The sequence below is a fragment of the Oncorhynchus gorbuscha genome, unplaced genomic scaffold (assembly GCF_021184085.1).
Source record: "Oncorhynchus gorbuscha isolate QuinsamMale2020 ecotype Even-year unplaced genomic scaffold, OgorEven_v1.0 Un_scaffold_1103, whole genome shotgun sequence".
In the NCBI taxonomy this organism is placed as follows: domain Eukaryota; kingdom Metazoa; phylum Chordata; class Actinopteri; order Salmoniformes; family Salmonidae; genus Oncorhynchus; species Oncorhynchus gorbuscha.
The window spans coordinates 31,251-54,612 of record NW_025745985.1 but is presented as its reverse complement, the minus strand read 5'-3'; the positions used below and the strand labels follow the sequence as shown (position 1 = coordinate 54,612).

The following is a 23,362-nucleotide window of genomic DNA, read 5'->3' as shown; positions in this document are numbered from 1 at the left end:
GGTGCTTGAACACATTACTGAGTAAAGGGTCTGAATACTTATGATAATGTGATATATTTTTTGTTGTTGTAAATAAATGCTATAACATTCTAGAAACCTGTTTTTTGCTTTGTCATAATGGGGTATTGTGGGTAGATTGATGAGAAAAAATATATATTTAATCCACTGTAGAATAAGGCTGTAATGTAACAAAATATAGAAAATGTCAAGAGGTTTGAATACTTTCCGAATACACAGTTTCTTGACAGTTTTAGTGTGTATAGACAGTTTTAGTGTGTATAGACAGTTTTAGTGTATAGACAGTTTTAGTGTGTATAGACAGTTTGTGTGTACAGACAGTTTTAGTGTGTACAGACAGTTTTAGTGTGTATAGACAGGTTTAGTGTGTGTTACGAATCCCTTTTGGCCCGACAGTCTAGGGGGGGATGGTAATGAGACCCGTAACATAACTCATGCAATTTATAATAGTGACAAAGTAAAAGTGTGAACGAAATAACCACGACAACTGAAATCTACCGTCAAACTCAGGGTTTATTAATAAACACACGGTAATGGAGGGAGCAGGAAAAGGGGCTGAGCTGGACCCAAGGAAAGAAACTATAAGTATTAAAAAACACCCCTAAGCTAGTCTACTTTAACAACAGCTAACTAACTAACCAAAAACACCCCTAAGATAGACTAGCCTACTTTAACAACAGCTAATTAACTAACCAAAAACACCCCTAAGCTAGACTAGGTAGGGTAGGAAACAGGAGGGGTAGGAAACAGGAGGAGGTGTGTCTTCTGATTGATGATTGTTGACTGATGGGGGAGTGATGATTTTCACCTGTGAGGGGAGAAGGAGAGAAAAGAAACACACACAGGATACTTGTATCCGTAACGTGTATAGACAGTTTTAGTGTTTATAGACAGGTTTAGTGTGTATAGACAGTTTTAGTGTGTATAGACAGGTTTAGTGTGTATAGACAGTTTTAGTGTGTATAGACAGGTTTAGTGTGTATAGACAGGTTTAGTGTGGATAGACAGGTTTAGTGTGTATAGACAGTTTTAGTGTGTATAGACAGGTTTAGTGTGTATAGACAGGTTTAGTGTGGATAGACAGGTTTAGTGTGTATAGACAGTTTTAGTGTGTATAGACAGGTTTAGTGTGTATAGACAGTTTCAGTGTGTATAGACAGTTTTAGTGTGTAGACAGTTTTAGTGTGTGTAGACAGGTTTAGTGTGTATAGACAGTTTCAGTGTGTATAGACAGTTTCAGTGTGTATATACAGTTTTAGTGTGTATAGACAGTTTTAGTGTATATAGACAGTTTTAGTGTGTAGACAGTTTGGCAGTAGTCAGATGTCAGCTTGTGTTATGTTATACTAGGCTTTGGTATGTAGTTTTATGTTATATGTTAAGATAAGATAACATCTTAATATACGTTAGCTACTATGTTATGTTATGCAATAAGTTAGTATATGTTTTTGTATGTGTCACTATACTGTACGTAAGTAAATTCAGGTAGTTATGTTATGGATGTAGTACTATGTTCAGGTAGTTATGTTATGGATGTAGTACTATGTTCAGGTAGTTATGTTATGGATGTAGTACTATGTTCAGGTAGTTATGTTATGGATGTATGGATGTAGTTCTATGTTCAGGTAGTTATGTTATGGATGTAGTACTATGTTCAGGTAGTTGTGTTATGGATGTTATGGATGTAGTTCTATGTTCAGGTAGTTATGTTATGGATGTAGTACTATGTTCAGGTAGTTGTGTTATGGATGTTATGGATGTAGTTCTATGTTCAGGTAGTTATGTTATAGATGTAGTACTATGTTCAGGTAGTTATGTTATGGATGTAGTACTATGTTCAGGTAGTAGTGTTATGGATGTTATAGATGTAGTTCTATGTTCAGGTGTTATGTTGTTATGATGTAGTTCTATGTTCAGGTAGTTATGTTATGGATGTAGTACTATGTTCAGGTAGTTGTGTTATAGATGTTATAGATGTAGTACTATGTTCAGGTAGTTGTGTTATGGATGTTATGGATGTAGTACTATGTTCAGGTAGTTGTGTTATAGATGTTATGGATGTAGTACTATGTTCAGGTAGTTATGTTATAGATGTAGTACTATGTTCAGGTAGTTATGTTATGGATGTAGTTCTATGTTCAGTTTGTTGTGTTATAGATGTTATGGATGTAGTTCTATGTTCAGGTAGTTGTGTTATAGATGTTATAGATGTAGTACTATGTTCAGGTAGTTATGTTATGGATGTAGTACTATGTTCAGGTAGTTATGTTATGGATGTAGTTCTATGTTCAGTTTGTTGTGTTATAGATGTAGTACTATGTTCAGGTAGTTATGTTATGGATGTAGTTCTATGTTCAGTAGTCCGCCCCATCCCGGATCCGGGATCGTGACTACAACCTCAAGCTCATTACCATAACGCAAAATTAGCAATTTCTGAAAATTGCAAATTAAATGAAATAAATATGCCTATCCTCAAGCTCAAGCTTATCCTTTTCTTAACAATCCTGTCGTCTCAGATTTTCAAAATATGCTTTAGGACCAGAGAAAATCAATAATTTGTGTAAGAGTGGTGATAGCTAGCTTAGCATTTAGCGTTAGCATTTAGCACGCAACATTCACAAAAACCAGCAAAGGGATCAAATAAAATAATTTACCTTTGAAGAACTTCAGATGTTTCAATGAGGAGACTCTCAGTTACATAGCAGATGTCCAGTTTTTCCTGAAAGATGCTTGTGTAGGACACAACGTTCCGTTTTGTTACTATGCATTTGGCTACCGAAACTAACCGAAAATTCAGTCACCTAAACGTCAAACTTTTTTCCGAATTAACTCCATAATATCGACTGAAACATGGAAAACGTTGTTTGAATCAATCCTCAAGGTGTTTTGTCATATATCTCTTCATTGAAATCCCTTCCCTGGAAGCGTGCATTCTTCTCTGATTCGGATGGAAAAATACTGGTACCTGACTTTTGCGCACCAATTTCCACGCAGACACCGTGCGGGACACTTGGTAATTGTAGGCTCTTATGGTCAATCTTCCAATGATATGCCTACAAATACGTCACAATGCTGCAGACACCTGGGGGAAACGATAGGAAGTGTCCGTTCATTCCTGTCGCATTCACAGCCATATAAGGAGATCATGGAAAACGTGCCTCCAGAAATCCTGTTGATTTCCTGGTCACTCAAACATCTTGGTTTTGCCTGTAGATTCTGTTCTATGGCACTCACAGTGAAAATCTTTACAGTTCTGGAAACGTCAGAGTGTCTTCTTTCCAAAACTATCAATTCCAAGCATAGTCGAGCATCTTTTCGTGACAAAATATTGCGCTTAAAACGGGCATGTCTTTTTATCCAAAAATGAAATACTGCCCCTAGAGTCTTTAAGTTATGGATGTTGTGGATATAGTTCTATGTTCAGGTAGTTATGTTATAGATGTAGTACTATGTTCAGGTAGTTGTGTTATAGATGTAGTACTATGTTCAGGTAGTTGTGTTATGATGTTATGGATGTAGTACTATGTTCAGGTAGTTGTGTTATGGATGATGTAGTACTATGTTCAGGTAGTTGTGTTATGGATGTTATGGATGTAGTACTATGTTCAGGTAGTTGTGTTATAGATGTAGTACTATGTTCAGGTAGTTATGTTATAGATGTAGTACTATGTTCAGGTAGTTATGTTATAGATGTAGTACTATGTTCAGGTAGTTATGTTATAGATGTAGTACTATGTTCAGGTAGTTATGTTATAGATGTAGTACTATGTTCAGGTAGTTATGTTATAGATGTAGTACTATGTTCAGGTAGTTATGTTATAGATGTAGTACTATGTTCAGGTAGTTGTGTTATAGATGTAGTACTATGTTCAGGTAGTTGTGTTATAGATGTAGTACTATGTTCAGGTAGTTGTGTTATAGATGTAGTACTATGTTCAGGTAGTTGTGTTATGGATGTTATAGATGTAGTACTATGTTCAGGTAGTTATGTTATAGATGTAGTACTATGTTCAGGTAGTTGTGTTATAGATGTAGTACTATGTTCAGGTAGTTGTGTTATAGATGTAGTACTATGTTCAGGTAGTTGTGTTATAGATGTAGTACTATGTTCAGGTAGTTGTGTTATAGATGTAGTACTGTGATGTGGTCCTTCTGTTATAGTTGTATGGCTATGTTCAGGTAGTGGGTGTTATAGAATGTATGCACACATTGACTGTAGTCGTGTTTGGATAAAAGCGTCTGCTAAATGGCATATGTATAGTTATATATGTATGATGTGGTCCTATGTTGGTAGAGCATGGCGTTATAGATGTATAGATGTAGTACTATGTTCAGGTAGTTATGGGTAATGGATCCCGGGATGTAGTACCACCCATACGGAGAATGTATGTTCAGGTACATTGACTGTAAGTAATGGATAAAGTACTATGTTCTAGTTAAATGGATGTAGTACTATGTTCAGGTATTATGTTATGGATGTAGTACTATGTTCAGGTAGTTGTGTTATGGATGTTATAGATGTTATAGATGTAGTACTATGTTCAGGTAGTTATGTAACTACATGTAATGGATGTAGTGGATGTAGTACTATGTAATGGATGTAGTACTATGTTCAGGTAGTTATGTAATGGATGTAGTACTATGTTCAGGTAGTTATGTTATGGATGTAGTACTATGTTCAGGTAGTTATGTAATGGATGTAGTACTATGTTCAGGTAGTTGTGTTATGGATGTTATAGATGTAGTACTATGTTCAGGTAGTTATGTAATGGATGTAGTACTATGTTCAGGTAGTTGTTCCATGGATGTTATGGATGTAGTACTATGTTCAGGCTATGTTCTGTTATTTATTACTGTCAGAATACCACTGTTTCCAGGAATCAACAGAGTTGCACCACTGACACCAGTTGGCTATTTGGAGAGTCCCTGAATGAGTCAGAGCTGGGTTCAAATACTACTCGATATATATTGCAAACAGTTAATCTGGGCTTTATTGAGTTTTATTGAGTTTGCCTGGAGTAATTGAACCAATAGAATAGTGTCTACCGTACAAACCCTGCCCATACAGCACTTCAGACAGGCTAGATATGAAAGGATCTGAAATGTTTTAAACAGTATTTGAACCCAGGTCTGATACGAGGACAGATTTCTCTACTTCTTCGCCTTGACTGAGTGAGCATAGCCTTACTATTGAGAAAGACCGCTGAAAGCAGATCTGGCTCTCAAGAGAAGACAGGATATGTGCACACTGCCCACAAAATGAGGTGGAAACTGAGCTGCACTTCCTATCCTCCTGCCCAATGTATGACCATATTAGAGACACATATTTCAGACAGACAGACAGACAGACAGACAGACAGACAGACAGACAGACAGACAGACAGACAGACAGACAGACAGACAGACAGACAGACAGACAGACAGACAGACAGACAGACAGACAGACAGACAGACAGACAGACAGACAGACAGACAGACAGACAGACAGACAGACAGACAGACAGACAGACAGACAGACAGACAGACAGACAGACAGACAGACAGACAGACAGACAGACAGACAGACAGACAGACAGACCCTTTGTTAACCCCTTTGTCATGTCAAGCCTAAATAAGTTCAGAACTGAGTGCTAAAACAAGTCACATAATAATTTGGAAGGACTCACTCTGTGTTCAGTGATAGTGATATCTTTACATGTTACAAGGACTCACTCTGTGTTCAGTGATAGTGATATCTTTACATGTTACAAGGACTCACTCTGTGTTCAGTGATATCTATACATTATCATGATTATGTGGCTGGAGACACTTTTCTTCATAGAAGTCCAATATATTGACAACTTTACTGCTGAAATGCAAAACATAATGAAACAAGTAAAATATAGTTTTTGACTGATATTCCCAGGACTCACTCTGTGTTCACTGACTCTGTTTAGTAACTATCTTTAGTTAGGATAATATCTCTAATATCTCTGTCTTTTCCTATACTTCAGTCACTTTCAGTGATAGTGATATATTTCTGTCTTTTCTACTATACTTCAGTTTAGTAACCTAGTTATAATATCTCTGTCTTCATACTTCAGTTTAGTAACTCATAATATCTCTGTCTAGTAACCTAGTTATATCTCTGTCTTCTCTACTATACTTCAGTTTAGTAACCTAGCTACTATACTTCAGTTTAGTATACTTTACATGTTAGTTAGTAATAGTGATATCTCTGTCTTCTCTACTATACTTCAGTTTAGTAACCTAGTTATAATATCTTTACATGTCTTCTCTACTATACTTCAGTTTAGTAACCTAGTTATAATATCTCTGTCTTCTCTACTATACTTCAGTTTAGTAACCTAGTTATAATATCTCTGTCTTCTCTACTATACTTCAGTTTAGTAACCTAGTTATAATATCTCTGTCTTCTCTACTATACTTCAGTTTAGTAACCTAGTTATAATATCTCTGTCTTCTCTACTATACTTCAGTTTAGTAACCTAGTTATAATATCTCTGTCTTCTCTACTATACTTCAGTTTAGTAACCTAGTAATATAATATCAGTCTGTCTTGTCTTCTCTACTATACTTCAGTTTAGTAACCTAGTTATAATATCTCTGTCTTCTCTACTATACTATCAGTTTAGTAACCTAGTTATAATATCTCTGTCTTCTCTACTATACTTCAGTTTAGTAACCTAGTTATAATATCTCTGTCTTCTCTACTATACTTCAGTTTAGTAACCTAGTTATAATATCTCTGTCTTCTCTACTATACTTCAGTTTAGTAACCTAGTTATAATATCTCTGTCTTCTCTACTATACTTCAGTTTAGTAACCTAGTTATAATATCTCTGTCTTCTCTACTATACTTCAGTTTAGTAACCTAGTTATAATATCTCTGTCTTCTCTACTATACTTCAGTTTAGTAACCTAGTTATAATATCTCTGTCTTCTCTACTATACTTCAGTTTAGTAACCTAGTTATAATATCTCTGTCTTCTCTACTATACTTCAGTTTAGTAACCTAGCTATAATATCTCTGTCTTCTCTACTATACTTCAGTTTAGTAACCTAGCTATAATATCTCTGTCTTCTCTACTATACTTCAGTTTAGTAACCTAGCTATAATATCTCTGTCTTCTCTACTATACTTCAGTTTAGTAACCTAGCTATAATATCTCTGTCTTCTCTACTATACTTCAGTTTAGTAACCTAGCTATAATATCTCTGTCTTCTCTACTCTACATCAGTTTAGTAACCTAGTTATAATATCTCTGTCTTCTCTACTCTACATCAGTTTAGTAACCTAGCTATAATATCTCTGTCTCCTCTCCTAAACTTCAGTTTAGTAACCGAGCTAAAGTTGCAATGTGGAGAATATGTATTTTCCTCGTGATTATACCCATGTGCTTATAATGCACTAGCCTATGGAACAGAGTGCAATTTGGGATGAACAAATTGTTTAAAAAAAATAAAAAAATAATTGCATCCCAACGAGGTCCAGAGTGCTGTGGTGTTGACACAGCACTTTTCAGGAAACTGGTTGAATAAGACTCTCTGTTTCTCTGTCTCTCTCTGTCTCTCTCTGTCTCTCTGTGTCTCCTCACAGGTCTTCATTTCACTCTTCTGGGGAACCAAGAGGCCAGAGATTGCGGCCTGGGCTTCATAGTCAAAGGGAAACAATGTGATGATATAGATGAGTGTAAAGAGTTGGAACCTACCCCACCCTGTGAAAGTACTGCCACGTGTTACAACACATATGGAAGCTTCTACTGTCAGTGTCAACCTGGGTTCATATCCACAACGACTGTCGACTTTACTCCTCTCACTGGGAAGTGTAAGGGTGAGTCTTCAATGGGGAGGGGTGGATAATGATATTACTCTATGTGTGGGTGGGGAGGGGGGATAATGATATTATTCTATGTGTAGGTGGGGGGATAATGATATTATTCTATGTGTAGGTGGGGAGGGGTGATAATGATATTATTCTATGTGTAGGTGGGGAGGGGTGGATAATGATGTTATTCTATGTGTAGGTGGGGAGGGGGTGGATAATTATATTATTCTATGTGTGAGTGGGGAGGGGAGATAATGATATTATTCTATGTGTAGGTGGGGAGGGGTGGATAATGATATTATTCTATGTGTGGGTGGGGAGGGGGTGGATAATGATGTTATTCTATGTGTAGGTGGGGAGGGGTGGATAATCATATTATTCTATGTGTAGGTGGAGGGAGGGGTGATAATGATATTATTTTATGTGTAGGTGGGGAGGAGGATAATGATTTTATTCTATGTGTAGTTGGGGAGTGGGTGATAATGATATTTTTCTATCTGTAGGTGGGGAGGGGGATAATGATATTATTCTATGTGTAGGTGGGGAGGGGTGATAATGATATTATTCTATGTGTAGGTGGGGAGGGGGTGGATAATGATGTTATTCTATGTGTAGGTGGGGAGGGGGTGGATAATCATATTATTCTATGTGTAGGTGGAGGGGAGGGGTGATAATGATATTATTTTATGTGTAGGTGGGGAGGAGGATAATGATTTTATTCTATGTGTAGTTGGGGAGTGGGTGATAATGATATTTTTCTATGTGTAGGTGGGGAGGGGGATAATGATATTATTCTATGTGTAGGTGGGGAGGGGTGATAATGATATTATTCTATGTGTAGGTGGGGAGGGGTGGATAATGATTGTATTCTATGTGTTGGTGGGGAGGGGGTGATAATGATATTATTCTATGTGTAGGTGGGGAGGGGTGATAATGATATTATTCTATGTGTAGGTGGGGAGGGGTGGATAATGATTGTATTCTATGTGTTGGTGGGGAAGGGGAAGGTGCTGATAATGAGGGGGATAATGATATTGTTCTATGTGTAGGTGGGGAAGGGGGAAGGTGCTGATAATGAGGGGGATAATGATATTGTTCTATGTGTTGGTGGGGAAGGGGAAGGTGCTGATAATGAGGGGGATAATGATATTGTTCTATGTGTTGGTGGGGAAGGGGGAAGGTGCTGATAATGAGGAGGATAATGATATTGTTCTATGTGTAGTTGGGGAGGGGGCTGATAATGATATTGTTCTATGTAAATTGTGTCATTGTGAACGTACGTACTGATGTATTCATGTGGAACAAACAGCTCATGCCAGGTGTGAGGCTGGGGTCTCAGTTTAGCTTGTGTTTGTGTCTGTGTGATTGTTACATGTTATGGGAACAAAACATTACTTTTGCAATATCTCCTCTGTTCTGTGCCATATTGAGAGTTTGTCGATCAGTGATCCCCCAAGTTCTCCTCTAGAACCACAGACTGTCCTGTTCTTTGATGTATTCCACAACTAGCACAGCTGATTCTAATGGTCACCTGAGCTGATTCTAATGGTCACCTGATCATCAAGCCTTTCATTCCTTAAATCAGCTGATTCTAATGGTCACCTGATCATCAAGCCTTTCATTCCTTAAATCAGCTGATTCTAATGGTCACCTGATCATCAAGCCTTTCATTCCTTAAATCAGCTGATTCTAATGGTAACCTGATCATCAAGCCTTTCATTCCTTAAATCAGCTGATTCTAATGGTCACCTGATCATCAAGCCTTTCATTCCTTAAATCAGCTGATTCTAATGGTAACCTGATCATCAAGCCTTTCATTCCTTAAATCAGCTGATTCTAATGGTCACCTGATCATCAAGCCTTTCATTCCTTAAATCAGCTGATTCTAATGGTCACCTGATCATCAAGCCTTTCATTCCTTAAATCAGCTGATTCTAATGGTCACCTGATCATCAAGCCTTTCATTCCTTAAATCAGCTGATTCTAATGGTAACCACATCATCAAGCCTTTCATTCCTTAAATCAGCTGATTCTAATGGTCACCTGATCATCAAGCCTTTCATTCCTTAAATCAGCTGATTCATTCCTTAAATCAGCTGATTCTAATGGTAACCTGATCATCAAGCCTTTCATTCCTTAAATCAGCTGATTCTAATGGTCACCTGATCATCAAGCCTTTCATTCCTTAAATCAGCTGATTCTAATGGTAACCTGATCATCAAGCCTTTCATTCCTTAAATCAGCTGATTCTAATGGTCACCTGATCATCAAGCCTTTCATTCCTTAAATCAGCTGATTCTAATGGTCACCTGATCATCAAGCCTTTCATTCCTTAAATCAGCTGATTCTAATGGTCACCTGATCATCAAGCCTTTCATTCCTTAAATCAGCTGATTCTAATGGTCACCTGATCATCAAGCCTTTCATTCCTTATTTCAGCTACGTTCTGGAATACATCAAATACATGGACTGTCTTGAGTCACTGGAGGAGAGGATAGGGAGTCACTGGAGGAGAGGTTAGGGAGTCACTGGAGGAGAGGTTAGGGAGTCACTGGAGGAGAGGATAGGGAGTCACTGGAGGAGAGGTTAGGGAGTCACTGGAGGAGAGGTTAGGGAGTCACTGGAGGAGAGGTTAATGGTCAGTCACTGGAGGAGAGGATAATGGGAGTCACTGGAGGAGAGGATAATGGGAGTCACTGGAGGAGAGGATAGGGAGTCACTGGAGGAGGGTTTAGGGAGTCACTGGAGGAGAGGATAGGGAGTCACTGGAGGAGAGGATAGGGAGTCACTGGAGGAGAGGATAGGGAGTCACTGGAGGAGAGGATAGGGAGTCACTGGAGGAGGGTTTAGGGAAAAACTGGAGGAGGGGTTAGGGAATCACTGGAGGAGAGGTTAGGGAGTCACTGGAGGAGAGGATAGGGAGTCACTGGAGGAGGGTTTAGGGAAAAACTGGAGGAGGGGTTAGGGAATCACTGGAGGAGAGGATAGGGAGTCACTGGAGGAGAGGATAGGGAGTCACTGGAGGAGAGGATAGGGAGTCACTGGAGGAGAGGATAGGGAGTCACTGGAGGAGAGGTTAGGGAGTCACTGGAGGAGAGGTTAGGGAGTCACTGGAGGAGAGGATAGGGAGTCACTGGAGGAGAGGATAGGGAGTCACTGGAGGAGAGGATAGGGAGTCACTGGAGGAGAGGTTAGGGAGTCACTGGAGGAGAGGATAGGGAGTCACTGGAGGAGAGGATAGGGAGTCACTGGAGGAGAGGTTAGGGAGTCACTGGAGGAGAGGATAGGGAGTCACTGGAGGAGAGGATAGGGAGTCACTGGAGGAGAGGATAGGGAGTCACTGGAGGAGGGTTTAGGGAAAAACTGGAGGAGGGGTTAGGGAATCACTGGAGGAGAGGTTAGGGAGTCACTGGAGGAGAGGATAGGGAGTCACTGGAGGAGGGTTTAGGGAAAAACTGGAGGAGGGGTTAGGGAATCACTGGAGGAGAGGATAGGGAGTCACTGGAGGAGAGGATAGGATTCTAGGTCACACTGGAGGAGAGGATAGGGAGTCACTGGAGGAGAGGATAGGGAGTCACTGGAGGAGAGGTCACTGGAGGAGGGTTAGGAGTCACTGGAGGAGAGGATAGGAGTCACTGGAGGAGAGGATAGGGAGTCACTGGAGGAGAGGATAGGGAGTCACTGGAGGAGAGGATAGGGAGTCACTGGAGGAGAGGTTAGGGAGTCACTGGAGGAGAGGATAGGGAGTCACTGGAGGAGAGGATAGGGAGTCACTGGAGGAGAGGTTAGGGAGTCACTGGAGGAGAGGATAGGGAGTCACTGGAGGAGAGGATAGGGAGTCACTGGAGGAGAGGTTAGGGAGTCACTGGAGGAGAGGTTAGGGAGTCACTGGAGGAGAGGATAGGGAGTCACTGGAGGAGAGGTTAGGGAGTCACTGGAGGAGAGGTTAGGGAGTCACTGGAGGAGAGGATAGGGAGTCACTGGAGGAGAGGATAGGGAGTCACTGGAGGAGAGGATAGGGAGTCACTGGAGGAGAGGATAGGGAGTCACTGGAGGAGAGGATAGGGAGTCACTGGAGGAGAGGATAGGGAGTCACTGGAGGAGAGGATAGGGAGTCACTGGAGGAGAGGTTAGGGAGTCACTGGAGGAGAGGTTAGGGAGTCACTGGAGGAGAGGATAGGGAGTCACTGGAGGAGAGGATAGGGAGTCACTGGAGGAGAGGTTAGGGAGTCACTGGAGGAGAGGTTAGGGAGTCACTGGAGGAGAGGATAGGGAGTCACTGGAGGAGAGGTTAGGGAGTCACTGGAGGAGAGGTTAGGGAGTCACTGGAGGAGAGGATAGGGAGTCACTGGAGGAGAGGATAGGGAGTCACTGGAGGAGAGGATAGGGAGTCACTGGAGGAGAGGATAGGGAGTCACTGGAGGAGGGTTTAGGGAGTCACTGGAGGAGAGGATAGGGAGTCACTGGAGGAGAGGATAGGGAGTCACTGGAGGAGAGGATAGGGAGTCACTGGAGGAGAGGATAGGGAGTCACTGGAGGAGGGTTTAGGGAAAAACTGGAGGAGGGGTTAGGGAATCACTGGAGGAGAGGTTAGGGAGTCACTGGAGGAGAGGATAGGGAGTCACTGGAGGAGGGTTTAGGGAAAAACTGGAGGAGGGGTTAGGGAATCACTGGAGGAGAGGATAGGGAGTCACTGGAGGAGAGGATAGGGAGTCACTGGAGGAGAGGATAGGGAGTCACTGGAGGAGAGGATAGGGAGTCACTGGAGGAGAGGTTAGGGAGTCACTGGAGGAGAGGTTAGGGAGTCACTGGAGGAGAGGATAGGGAGTCACTGGAGGAGAGGATAGGGAGTCACTGGAGGAGAGGATTAGGGAGTCACTGGAGGAGAGGTTAGGGAGTCACTGGAGGAGAGGATAGGGAGTCACTGGAGGAGAGGATAGGGAGTCACTGGAGGAGAGGTTAGGGAGTCACTGGAGGAGAGGATAGGGAGTCACTGGAGGAGAGGATAGGGAGTCACTGGAGGAGAGGATAGGGAGTCACTGGAGGAGGGTTTAGGGAAAACTGGAGGAGGGGTTAGGGAATCACTGGAGGAGAGGTTAGGGAGTCACTGGAGGAGAGGATAGGGAGTCACTGGAGGAGGGTTTAGGGAAAAACTGGAGGAGGGGTTAGGGAATCACTGGAGGAGAGGATAGGGAGTCACTGGAGGAGAGGATAGGGAGTCACTGGAGGAGAGGATAGGGAGTCACTGGAGGAGAGGATAGGGAGTCACTGGAGGAGAGGTTAGGGAGTCACTGGAGGAGAGGTTAGGGAGTCACTGGAGGAGAGGATAGGGAGTCACTGGAGGAGAGGATAGGGAGTCACTGGAGGAGAGGATAGGGAGTCACTGGAGGAGAGGTTAGGGAGTCACTGGAGGAGAGGATAGGGAGTCACTGGAGGAGAGGGATAGGGAGTCACTGGAGGAGAGGTTAGGGAGTCACTGGAGGAGAGGTTAGGGAGTCACTGGAGGAGGGTTTAGGGAATCACTGGAGGAGGGGTTAGGGAATCACTGGAGGAGGGTTAGGGAATCACTGGAGGAGAGGTTAGGGAGATCACTGGAGGAGAGGTTAGGGAGTCACTGGAGGAGAGGTTAGGGAATCAACTGGAGGAGGGGTTAGGGAATCACTGGAGGAGAGGTTAGGGAATCACTGGAGGAGAGGTTAGGGAATTCACTGGAGGAGAGGTTAGGGAATCACTGGAGGAGGGGTTAGGGAATCACTGGAGGAGAGGTTTAGGGAATCACTGGGGGAGAGGTTTGGGAGTCACTGGAGGAGAGTTAGGGAATCACTGGAGGAGAGGTTAGGGAATCACTGGAGGAGGGGTGAGTTATTTACACTTGGAGAGGTGAGGGAATCACTGCTCTTTCAATATATTCCCTTCTCTCTTCAGACATCGATGAGTGCCAAGATACACCTCAGGTTTGTGGCAGCAACGCCAGTTGCCTCAACACCATTGGGAGCTTCCACTGCCAGTGTCAACCTGGGTTCAGATTCTCTCATCTTGTGCACGTGAGTCCACAAGATGGCATCATTGTGTGTGTGTTTTGTCTTGATTTATTGATTAATTGATTGACTGCTTTAGTTGGAAACATCACTACATACTGTACATATGTATTTATGGGCAGATTTTATAGAGTCCATAGAGTCTATAGCATTTATGTTTATATAGACTATTGAGAATATGGATTCCAAGGGACTAAAGATGCCTTAGTGACAATAGATACTACAGAGACTATAGGGACAATAGCTACTATGGCAACCACAGAGACTGAAGCATTTATGTCTATATAGACTATTGCGACTATCGATACTGAGGGACTAAAGATACTAAAGAGACTATAGGCACTGTAGAGGAACCGCAGAAGAAGGTAACGACAAGAGAATGGTTGAAGATGCATAAGGAGTAACCATGGTGATTACTGGGTGTGTTGGGGAATAGTACTAAGTGAATTTGGATATAAAAGTGAAATGACAGGTTAAGATGATTGACATTTGGATATTAAGAGATTGATATTTGGAAAATAATTGATAAGCTGATGTTTTGAATTTGGAATAATAAGAGATATTATTTGTACTGAGTGAATGAGAGGGAACTAGCCTCAGTGTGAAAGAGGTGTGTATATGAATGAATACCCCAACCAAATCTGTGAGCTGAGTTTTTAACATTATATAGGGATTCTGCATGATGTGAAGATATGAAAGGAGAAGTTACTATTACCGAATATACTGTATGAATATTATACTGAGGTACTAGAGATGTGATGTAACAATGTATGTAGAGTATAATGTGTTACTAGAGATGTGATGATGTAACAATGTATGTAGAATATAATGGGTTACTAGAGATGTGATGATGGAACAATGTATGTAGAGTATAATGGGTTACTAGAGATGTGATGATGGAACAATGTATGTAGAATATAATGGGTTACTAGAGATGTGATGTAACAATGTATGTAGAGTATAATGTGTTACTAGAGATGTGATGATGTAACAATGTATGTAGAATATAATGGGTTACTAGAGATGTGATGTAACAATGTATGTAGAATATAATGGGTTACTAGAGATGTGATGTAACAATGTATGTAGAGTATAATGTGTTACTAGAGATGTGATGATGTAACAATGTATGTAGAATATAATGTGTTACTAGAGATGTGATGATGTAACAATGTATGTAGAGTATAATGGGTTACTAGAGATGTGATGATGGAACAATGTATGTAGAGTATAATGTGTTACTAGAGATGTGATGATGTAACAATGTATGTAGAATATAATGGGTTACTAGAGATGTGATGTAACAATGTATGTAGAATATAATGGGTTACTAGAGATGTGATGTAACAATGTATGTAGAGTATAATGTGTTACTAGAGATGTGATGATGTAACAATGTATGTAGAGTATAATGGGTTACTAGAGATGTGATGATGGAACAATGTATGTAGAGTATAATGTGTTACTAGAGATGTGATGATGTAACAATGTATGTAGAGTATAATGTGTTACTAGAGATGTGATGATGTAACAATGTATGTAGAGTATAATGGGTTACTAGAGATGTGATGTAACAATGTATGTAGAGTATAATGTGTTACTAGAGATGTGATGATGTAACAATGTATGTAGAGTATAATGGGTTACTAGAGATGTGATGATGTAACAATGTATGTAGAGTATAATGTGTTACTAGAGATGTGATGATGTAACAATGTATGTAGAATATAATGGGTTACTAGAGATGTGATGATGTAACAATGTATGTAGAGTATAATGGGTTACTAGAGATGTGATGATGTAACAATGTATGTAGAGTATAATGGGTTACTAGAGATGTGATGATGTAACAATGTATGTAGAGTATAATGGGTTACTAGAGATGTGATGTAACAATGTATGTAGAGTATAATGGGTTACTAGAGATGTGATGATGTAACAATGTATGTAGAATATAATGGGTTACTAGAGATGTGATGATGTAACAATGTATGTAGAGTATAATGGGTTACTAGAGATGTGATGATGTAACAATGTATATAGAGTATAATGGGTTACTAGAGATGTGATGATGTAACAATGTATGTAGAGTATAATGGGTTACTAGAGATGTGATGATGTAACAATGTATGTAGAGTATAATGGGTTACTAGAGATGTGATGATGTAACAATTTATGTAGAGTATAATGGGTTACTAGAGATGTGATGATGTAACAATGTATGTAGAGTATAATGGGTTACTAGAGATGTGATGATGTAACAATTTATGTAGAATATAATGGGTTACTAGAGATGTGATGATGTAACAATGTATGTAGAGTATAATGGGTTACTAGAGATGTGATGTAACAATGTATGTAGAGTATAATGTGTTACTAGAGATGTGATGATGTAACAATGTATGTAGAGTATAATGGGTTACTAGAGATGTGATGATGTAACAATGTATGTAGAGTATAATGTGTTACTAGAGATGTGATGATGTAACAATGTATGTAGAATATAATGGGTTACTAGAGATGTGATGATGTAACAATTTATGTAGAGTATAATGGGTTACTAGAGATGTGATGATGTAACAATGTATGTAGAGTATAATGGGTTACTAGAGATGTGATGATGTAACAATGTATGTAGAGTATAATGGGTTACTAGAGATGTGATGTAACAATGTATGTAGAGTATAATGGGTTACTAGAGATGTGATGATGTAACAATGTATGTAGAATATAATGGGTTACTAGAGATGTGATGATGTAACAATGTATGTAGAGTATAATGGGTTACTAGAGATGTGATGATGTAACAATGTATATAGAGTATAATGGGTTACTAGAGATGTGATGATGTAACAATGTATGTAGAGTATAATGGGTTACTAGAGATGTGATGATGTAACAATGTATGTAGAGTATAATGGGTTACTAGAGATGTGATGATGTAACAATGTATGTAGAGTATAATGGGTTACTAGAGATGTGATGATGTAACAATGTATGTAGAGTATAATGTGTTACTAGAGATGTGATGATGTAACAATGTATGTAGAGTATAATGGGTTACTAGAGATGTGATGATGGAACAATGTATGTAGAGTATAATGGGTTACTAGAGATGTGATGTAACAATGTATGTAGAATATAATGGGTTACTAGAGATGTGATGATGTAACAATGTATGTAGAGTATAATGGGTTACTAGAGATGTGATGATGGAACAATGTTTGAATATTATACTGAGTTACTAGAGATTTGTTAATGTAATATGTTATTAGTAGAGATTTGTTAATGTAATATGTTATTAGTAGAGATCTGTTATGTTATTAGTGACTTTCAGATAGCACTTTAATAACGTGGTGTCTTAGTATTTTGAAGTGTTTTTGAATACAAGGTCACATGACGAATTGAGACTCATCATATTAGAGGCTGCCATCTGTTGTTTGGGTTTTAAAGATAAGCTTCTTGTGGACAAATAGATAAGCTGCCAGTGAAAATGAACAGAACTCACTGAACTCAAACCGGCTGTAAGGGACATTTGAGACAGAAAGAGTAGACAGTACAAGTCAATAGTTAGGACACGCCTCCTCATTCAAGGGTTTTGTTTATTTGAACTATTTTCTACTATCAAATAACACATATGGAATCATGTAGTAACCAAAAAAGTATAAAATAAATAAAAAAATATAAAGAAGCCGCCCTTGTGTTGATGACAGCTTTGCACACTCTTGCCATTCTCTCAAACAGCTTCATGAGATAGTCACCTGGAATGCATTTCAATGAACAGCTTTGCTTTGTTAAAAGTTCATTTGAGGAGGCAGGGGTGGTATACAAAATATAGACCTATTTGGTAAAAGTCCAAGTCCACATTATGGCAAGAACAGCTCAAATTGTCATGTTTTGTCATATATTGTCATGTCTTGTCTTTGTGCTTTCCCTTCCGTTCGTATCCCCCTGCTGGTCTTATTAGGTTCGTTCCCTCTTTCTATCCCTCTCTCTCCCCCCCTCTCTCTCTCTCTCTCTCTATCGTTCCGTTCCTGCTCCCAGCTGTTCCTCATTCTCCCTACTCACTCATTTAGTCTTTTCACACCTGTCCCCTATTTTGCCTTCTGATTAGAGTCCCTATTTCTCCCCTTGTTTTCCGCTTCTGTCCTTGTCGGATCCTTTTATGATGTTCGCTGTGCTGTGTCATTGTCTCGCCCTGTCGTGTCTTGTCTCCTTCAGATGCTGCGTGTGAGCAGGTGTCTTAGTCTGCTACGGTCGGTGCCTTCCCGAGGCAACCTGCAGTCAATGGTCGAGTCTCCAGTCTGTCCTCGTTACTACGAGTGGATTTAAGTTTTTTCATGTTTTGTTTTCTTCTTGAGTTGTCCAGGAGTATTACTTTTGCCATTTACTGGAATAAAGACTCTGTTTTCGCTAAGTCGCTTTTGGGTCCTCATTCACCTGCATAACACAAATAAGCAAAGAGAAGCGACAGTCCATCATTACTTTAAGCTGTGAAGTTCAGTCAATGTGGAACATTTCAAGCACTTTGAAAGTTTCATCAAGTGCAGTCGCAACAAACATCAAGCACTATGATGAAACTGTCTCTCATGAGGACAGCCACAGGAAAGGAAGGGCCAGAGTTACCTCTGCTGCAGAGGATAAGTTCATTACAGTTAACTGTCTCTCATGAGGACAGCCACAGGAAAGGAAGACCCAGAGTTACCTCTGCTGCAGAGGATCAGTTCATTACAGTTAACTGTCTCTCATGAGGACAGCCACAGGAAAGGAAGACCCAGAGTTACCTCTGCTGCAGAGGATAAGTTCATTACAGTTAACTGTCATGAGGACAGCCACAGAAAAGGAAGACCCAGAGTTAACTCTGCTGCAGAGGATAAGTTCATTACAGTTAACTGTCTCTCATGAGGACAGCCACAGAAAAGGAAGACCCAGAGTTACCTCTGCTGCAGAGGATAAGTTCATGAGGAGACTGCATGAATCAGGCCTTCATGGTCAAATCACTGCAAAGAAACCACTACTAAATGAAACCAATAATAAGAAGAGATTTGCACCAAGAAACACAAGCAATAGACATGAAACGGATGAAAATGTGTCCTTTGGTCTGATGAGTCTTTTTGGTTCCAACCGCCGTGTCGTTGTGAGACACAGAGTAGGTGAACGGATGATCTCCGCATGTGTGGTTCCCACAGTGAAGCATGGAGGAGGAGGTGTAATGGTGTGGGGTGCTTTGCTAGTGACACGGTCTGTGATTTATTTAGAATTCAAGGCACACTTAACCAGCATGGCTACCACAGCATTCTGCAGTGATACGCCATCCAATCTGGTTTGCACTTAGTCCCACTATCATTTGTTTTTCAACAGGACAATGACCCAACACACCTCCAGGCTGTGTAGGGGCTTTTTGACCAAGAAGGAACGTGACAGAGTGCTGCATTCTGGCCTCTACAATCACCCGACCTCAAACACAATATACATTGTTTGGGATGAGTTGGACTACATAGTAAAGGAAAAGCAGCCAACATGTGCTCAGCATATGTGGGAACTCCTTCAAGACTTTTGGAAAAGCATTCGAGGTGAAGCTGGTTTAGAGAATGCCAAGAGTGTGCAAAGCTGTCATCAAGGAAAAGGGTGGCTACTTTGAAGAATCTCAGATATAAAATATATTTTGATTTGTTTAAAACCTTTTTAGTTACTACATGATTCCATATGTGTTATTTCATAGTTTTGATGTCTTCACTTTTATTTTACAATGTAGTAATGTTCAAAATAAAGAAAAACCCTTGAATGAGTAGGTGTGTCCAATCTGTGGACTGGTTCTGCATGTCAATGCAACAGGTTCAAAATGATTTGATTCCAAGAAAGGAGCTCTGGGATTGTTTACTTTAGAAGGTGCCTGTTCTGCTTAATGGGACACGGTATCATCTGAAGTGTCTGAAGTATGATTCTGTTTAATGGGACACGGTGTCATCTGAAGTGTCTGAAGTATGATTCTGTTTAATGGGACACGGTATCATCTGAAGTGTCTGAAGTATGATTCTGTTTAATGGGACACGGTATCATCTGAAGTGTCTGAAGTATGATTCTGTTTAATGGGACACGGTATCATCTGAAGTGTCTGAAGTATGATTCTGTTTAATGGGACATGGTATCATCTGAAGTGTCTGAAGTATGATTCTGTTTAATGGGACATGGTATCATCTGAAGTGTCTGAAGTATGATTCTGTTTAATGGGACACGGTATCATCTGAAGTGTCTGAAGTATGATTCTGTTTACACATGGTTTTATCAAGACTTTTTGCCCAAGATGCAATAAGCTCGATTAAGATGAAGACTTTTTTTAGCACTAATTAAGATGTAGCAGAGTGAAAACTAAGTATATGTTTATTTTCTTTCTTCCAGTACTGATGGAAAGTCCAATATCAAGTTATCTGATGAGTTTACCAATGATTTTGTCACGTCTGCTCCTGCTCCCCCTCTCTGACGCTCGAGGTTGCCAGGCGGCTCATCATTACTCACACCTCTCCCCATCGTTACGCGCCCCAGCACTTCATCGGACTCACCTGGTCTCCATCACGTCATTGATTATCTATCCTATATCTGTCACCCATCCAGTTCATTTTACACATCTGCATTGATGTTGCATTGTTTCTCCTGTCCAGAAGCTCTTACTGGTTTTCGTGTCTGTTAATCCATTAAATATTCATTCCCTGTACTTACTTCTCGTCTCCCAGCGTCTGGCATCACAGAGCCATTACAGATTGTGTACATTTCCTTTTAAAGACTTGCTGAGGCATTTAACAGTTAGTGAGACTGTAGTAATATACAGTATAAAGATACCTGGATCCGGCTGTTTTTCAGTTTATTTTTATTTAAATTGAACCTTTATTTGACTAGACAAGTCAGTTAAAAACAAAATGTTACTTACAATGATGCCCTAGGAACAGTGGGTTAACTGCCCTGTTCAGGGGCAGAACAACATGTATCTTGTCTTTCAGCTCCGGGGATTCGATCAAGCAACCATTTGGTTATTGTCCCAATGCTCTAACCACTAGGCTACCTGCCACTAGGATACCTATCTCCTCTCTTGGGTCGGGGGTAGTATTTTTACCTCCTGATGAAAAGCATGCCCAAAGTAAATTGCCTGTTTCTTAATCCCAGAATTTAGGATATGCATATAATTAGTAGATTTGGATAGAAAACACTCTAAAGTTTCCAAAACTGTTAAAATAATATGCCTGTGAGTATAACAGAACTGATATGGCAGGTGAAAACCTGAGAAAAATCCATCCAGGAAGTGGAATTGTTTTCATGTGGCTGTTTTTCATTTAAATAGTTTGTCTGGTTTCAGGCTTTTATTTTGAAAAACGACGTGTTAAAAGCCATTTCAACAGTTTTAACAATAGTTATCACAGTGTCATACAAGGAGGGAAAATGTTGCTGTCTGAAGAGGTAGCATTGAATTGTACACAGCATCTCCTCTCACTCTATCTTGGTTCGTGCAGGTGACTGTGACCACCTCCTCAGACCAATTGACAATACGCCCAGAACATTGTTCTGGGAACCAAAATGAGTATCTCAGTTTCAAGGTTTTCAAGAGAAGAACCCTTGAGTATCTCAGTTTCAAGTTTTGAGAGAAGAACCCTTGTTAGTTATCAGTCAGTCAGTCACTTGCAGGAACCAATTTTGCATAATGAATCATGTAAATCATGCTAATATGAATTGTGTGGATAGCCGTATATTAGAGAACTAACGGGACTGTCCCGGCAGAGCTCCTGACCGATGTGAACTATGCATGAAGTTTGTTGGAACCTCTCCAGCTTGCTGATAATAAAGAGTGATTCATTTAAGTTTGACTTTGAGTCCCTGGTGGTAATTTCCACGACAACGCAAATAATATTATGTTGTCACATCAGCACGGCAATGGTTGTAATGGATACCCTGTTTGGTTTGTGCAAGTGTGATTGCTAGGTGAGAACGGCATGTTTGTGTGTCCGTGTGTGTGTCTGTGTGTCTGTGTGTCTGTGTGTGTGGCAAGGGCTCAACATGCTTTGTGTGTGTCCACTACAGATGAGGATGTGTGTGTGTATTTGTGCATCCGTGTGTGTGTGTGTGTGTGTGTGTGTGTGTGTGTGTGTGTGTGTGTGTGTGTGTGTGTGTGTGTGTGTGTGTGTGTGTGTGTGTGTGTGTGTGTGTGTGTGTGTGTGTGTGTGTGTGTGTGTGTGTGTGTGTGTGTGTGTGTGTGTGTGTGTGTGTGTGTGTGTGTGTGTGTGTGTGTGTGTGTGTGTGTGTGTTGCGAGTATCTCAGCTTAGCTTGTGTGTGTGTGTCCACTACAGATGAGGATGAGTGTGTGTGGGTTCCCTCGGTGCGCAGCCCTCTGGGCATGTGCACTAACACACCTGGTCTATACACCTGTCTGTCACTACTATGTCACTATAAAATGTTGCTGTAAAGGAGTTACATAGATATATGTTTTACCTGTACATACTGGTACCGTAGCTCCTTAACTCTGTCCTCATTCCTTTGGAATGGTACACGGTACAGCTGTTTCATACTCATCTGGTTTCTATGCAGCAACCTGTCGATGGCTGAGATGCGAACCGTATGGATGTTTTCAAAGACATCGTTGGCCACCGGTTTGAGGTAATCTTGCAGTCAGTCCTATGTGGGGAAATGCAGTGATGCATCGCACACTTTCACATAAACAAAAACTATGCGAACACACATTTGACTGTAAAACATACAGGTGGGTGCATGTAAGGTGCAGTATGTATCTGTATAGAGTATATTTCTGTATGCTGTGAAATACAAGTGGACTACTGTAATATGAAGCATTGTAGGAAGTATACAGTATACTGCTTATATACAGTAACAGTGCACTGTACATTGGTGGACATACCTGTTCTCTCTTCGAAACGTTTGAACTATTGAGGACATGGTTGATCTCCCAATATTCGGCTGCACCCTTCGACCTGTCTCAGCCATTGTAAGGCCATGATTGACAACATGATCTACAATAGTGGCCCTTATGTCATCCGATATGCGCCCATGTCCTCTTCTGCCTCTTCCTCTGTTTTGCCTTCCACCACGCATCCTTGCTCCTCTTCTTCCTCCTCTTGGCTGTTGACCCTGTTCGTTTCCTGGTCCATCCATTATTGGAAAATTGCAACTCTGTGTTGTGGTCTGTCTATATATCCTTGCCAATTGATTCTTCATGAGATGCAACTTTGAGCAATTTAGACAACTGGTTGATTGTTGGTTGAACTAACACTACATTCCTTCATGAGTGAGGGTCAATTTCACCTGCACGATTCATCAATTCACGTTTTTGTACAAAAGGTCTAATAGAAATGTGTAAAACTATGCTTGACAGTTTATGACAAATAGTTCAACAATTTTGCATGTAATGGCTTATGCAAGGAACTAATGCCTAGATGTTTTGAGGGGTGAGACTATTCAACAGAGAACCATCTACTATAT

General features: G+C 40.4%; 1 protein-coding gene across 1 annotated transcript in view; it reads left to right on the top strand.

The window, feature by feature from the left end:
• The window catches only part of LOC124021416 (adhesion G protein-coupled receptor E1-like), a 24,041-nt gene extending 2,304 nt beyond the window's left edge, over window positions 1-21,737 (top strand). The window contains exons 2-4 of the mRNA XM_046336604.1: window positions 7,619-7,852; window positions 13,772-13,890; window positions 20,284-21,737. Coding sequence (XP_046192560.1) covers window positions 7,619-7,852; window positions 13,772-13,890; window positions 20,284-20,289 — 359 coding nt within the window. The 3' untranslated portion in view covers window positions 20,290-21,737. The remainder of the gene's footprint in view (window positions 1-7,618; window positions 7,853-13,771; window positions 13,891-20,283) is intronic.
• The last annotated feature ends 1,625 nt before the right edge of the window (window positions 21,738-23,362 follow it).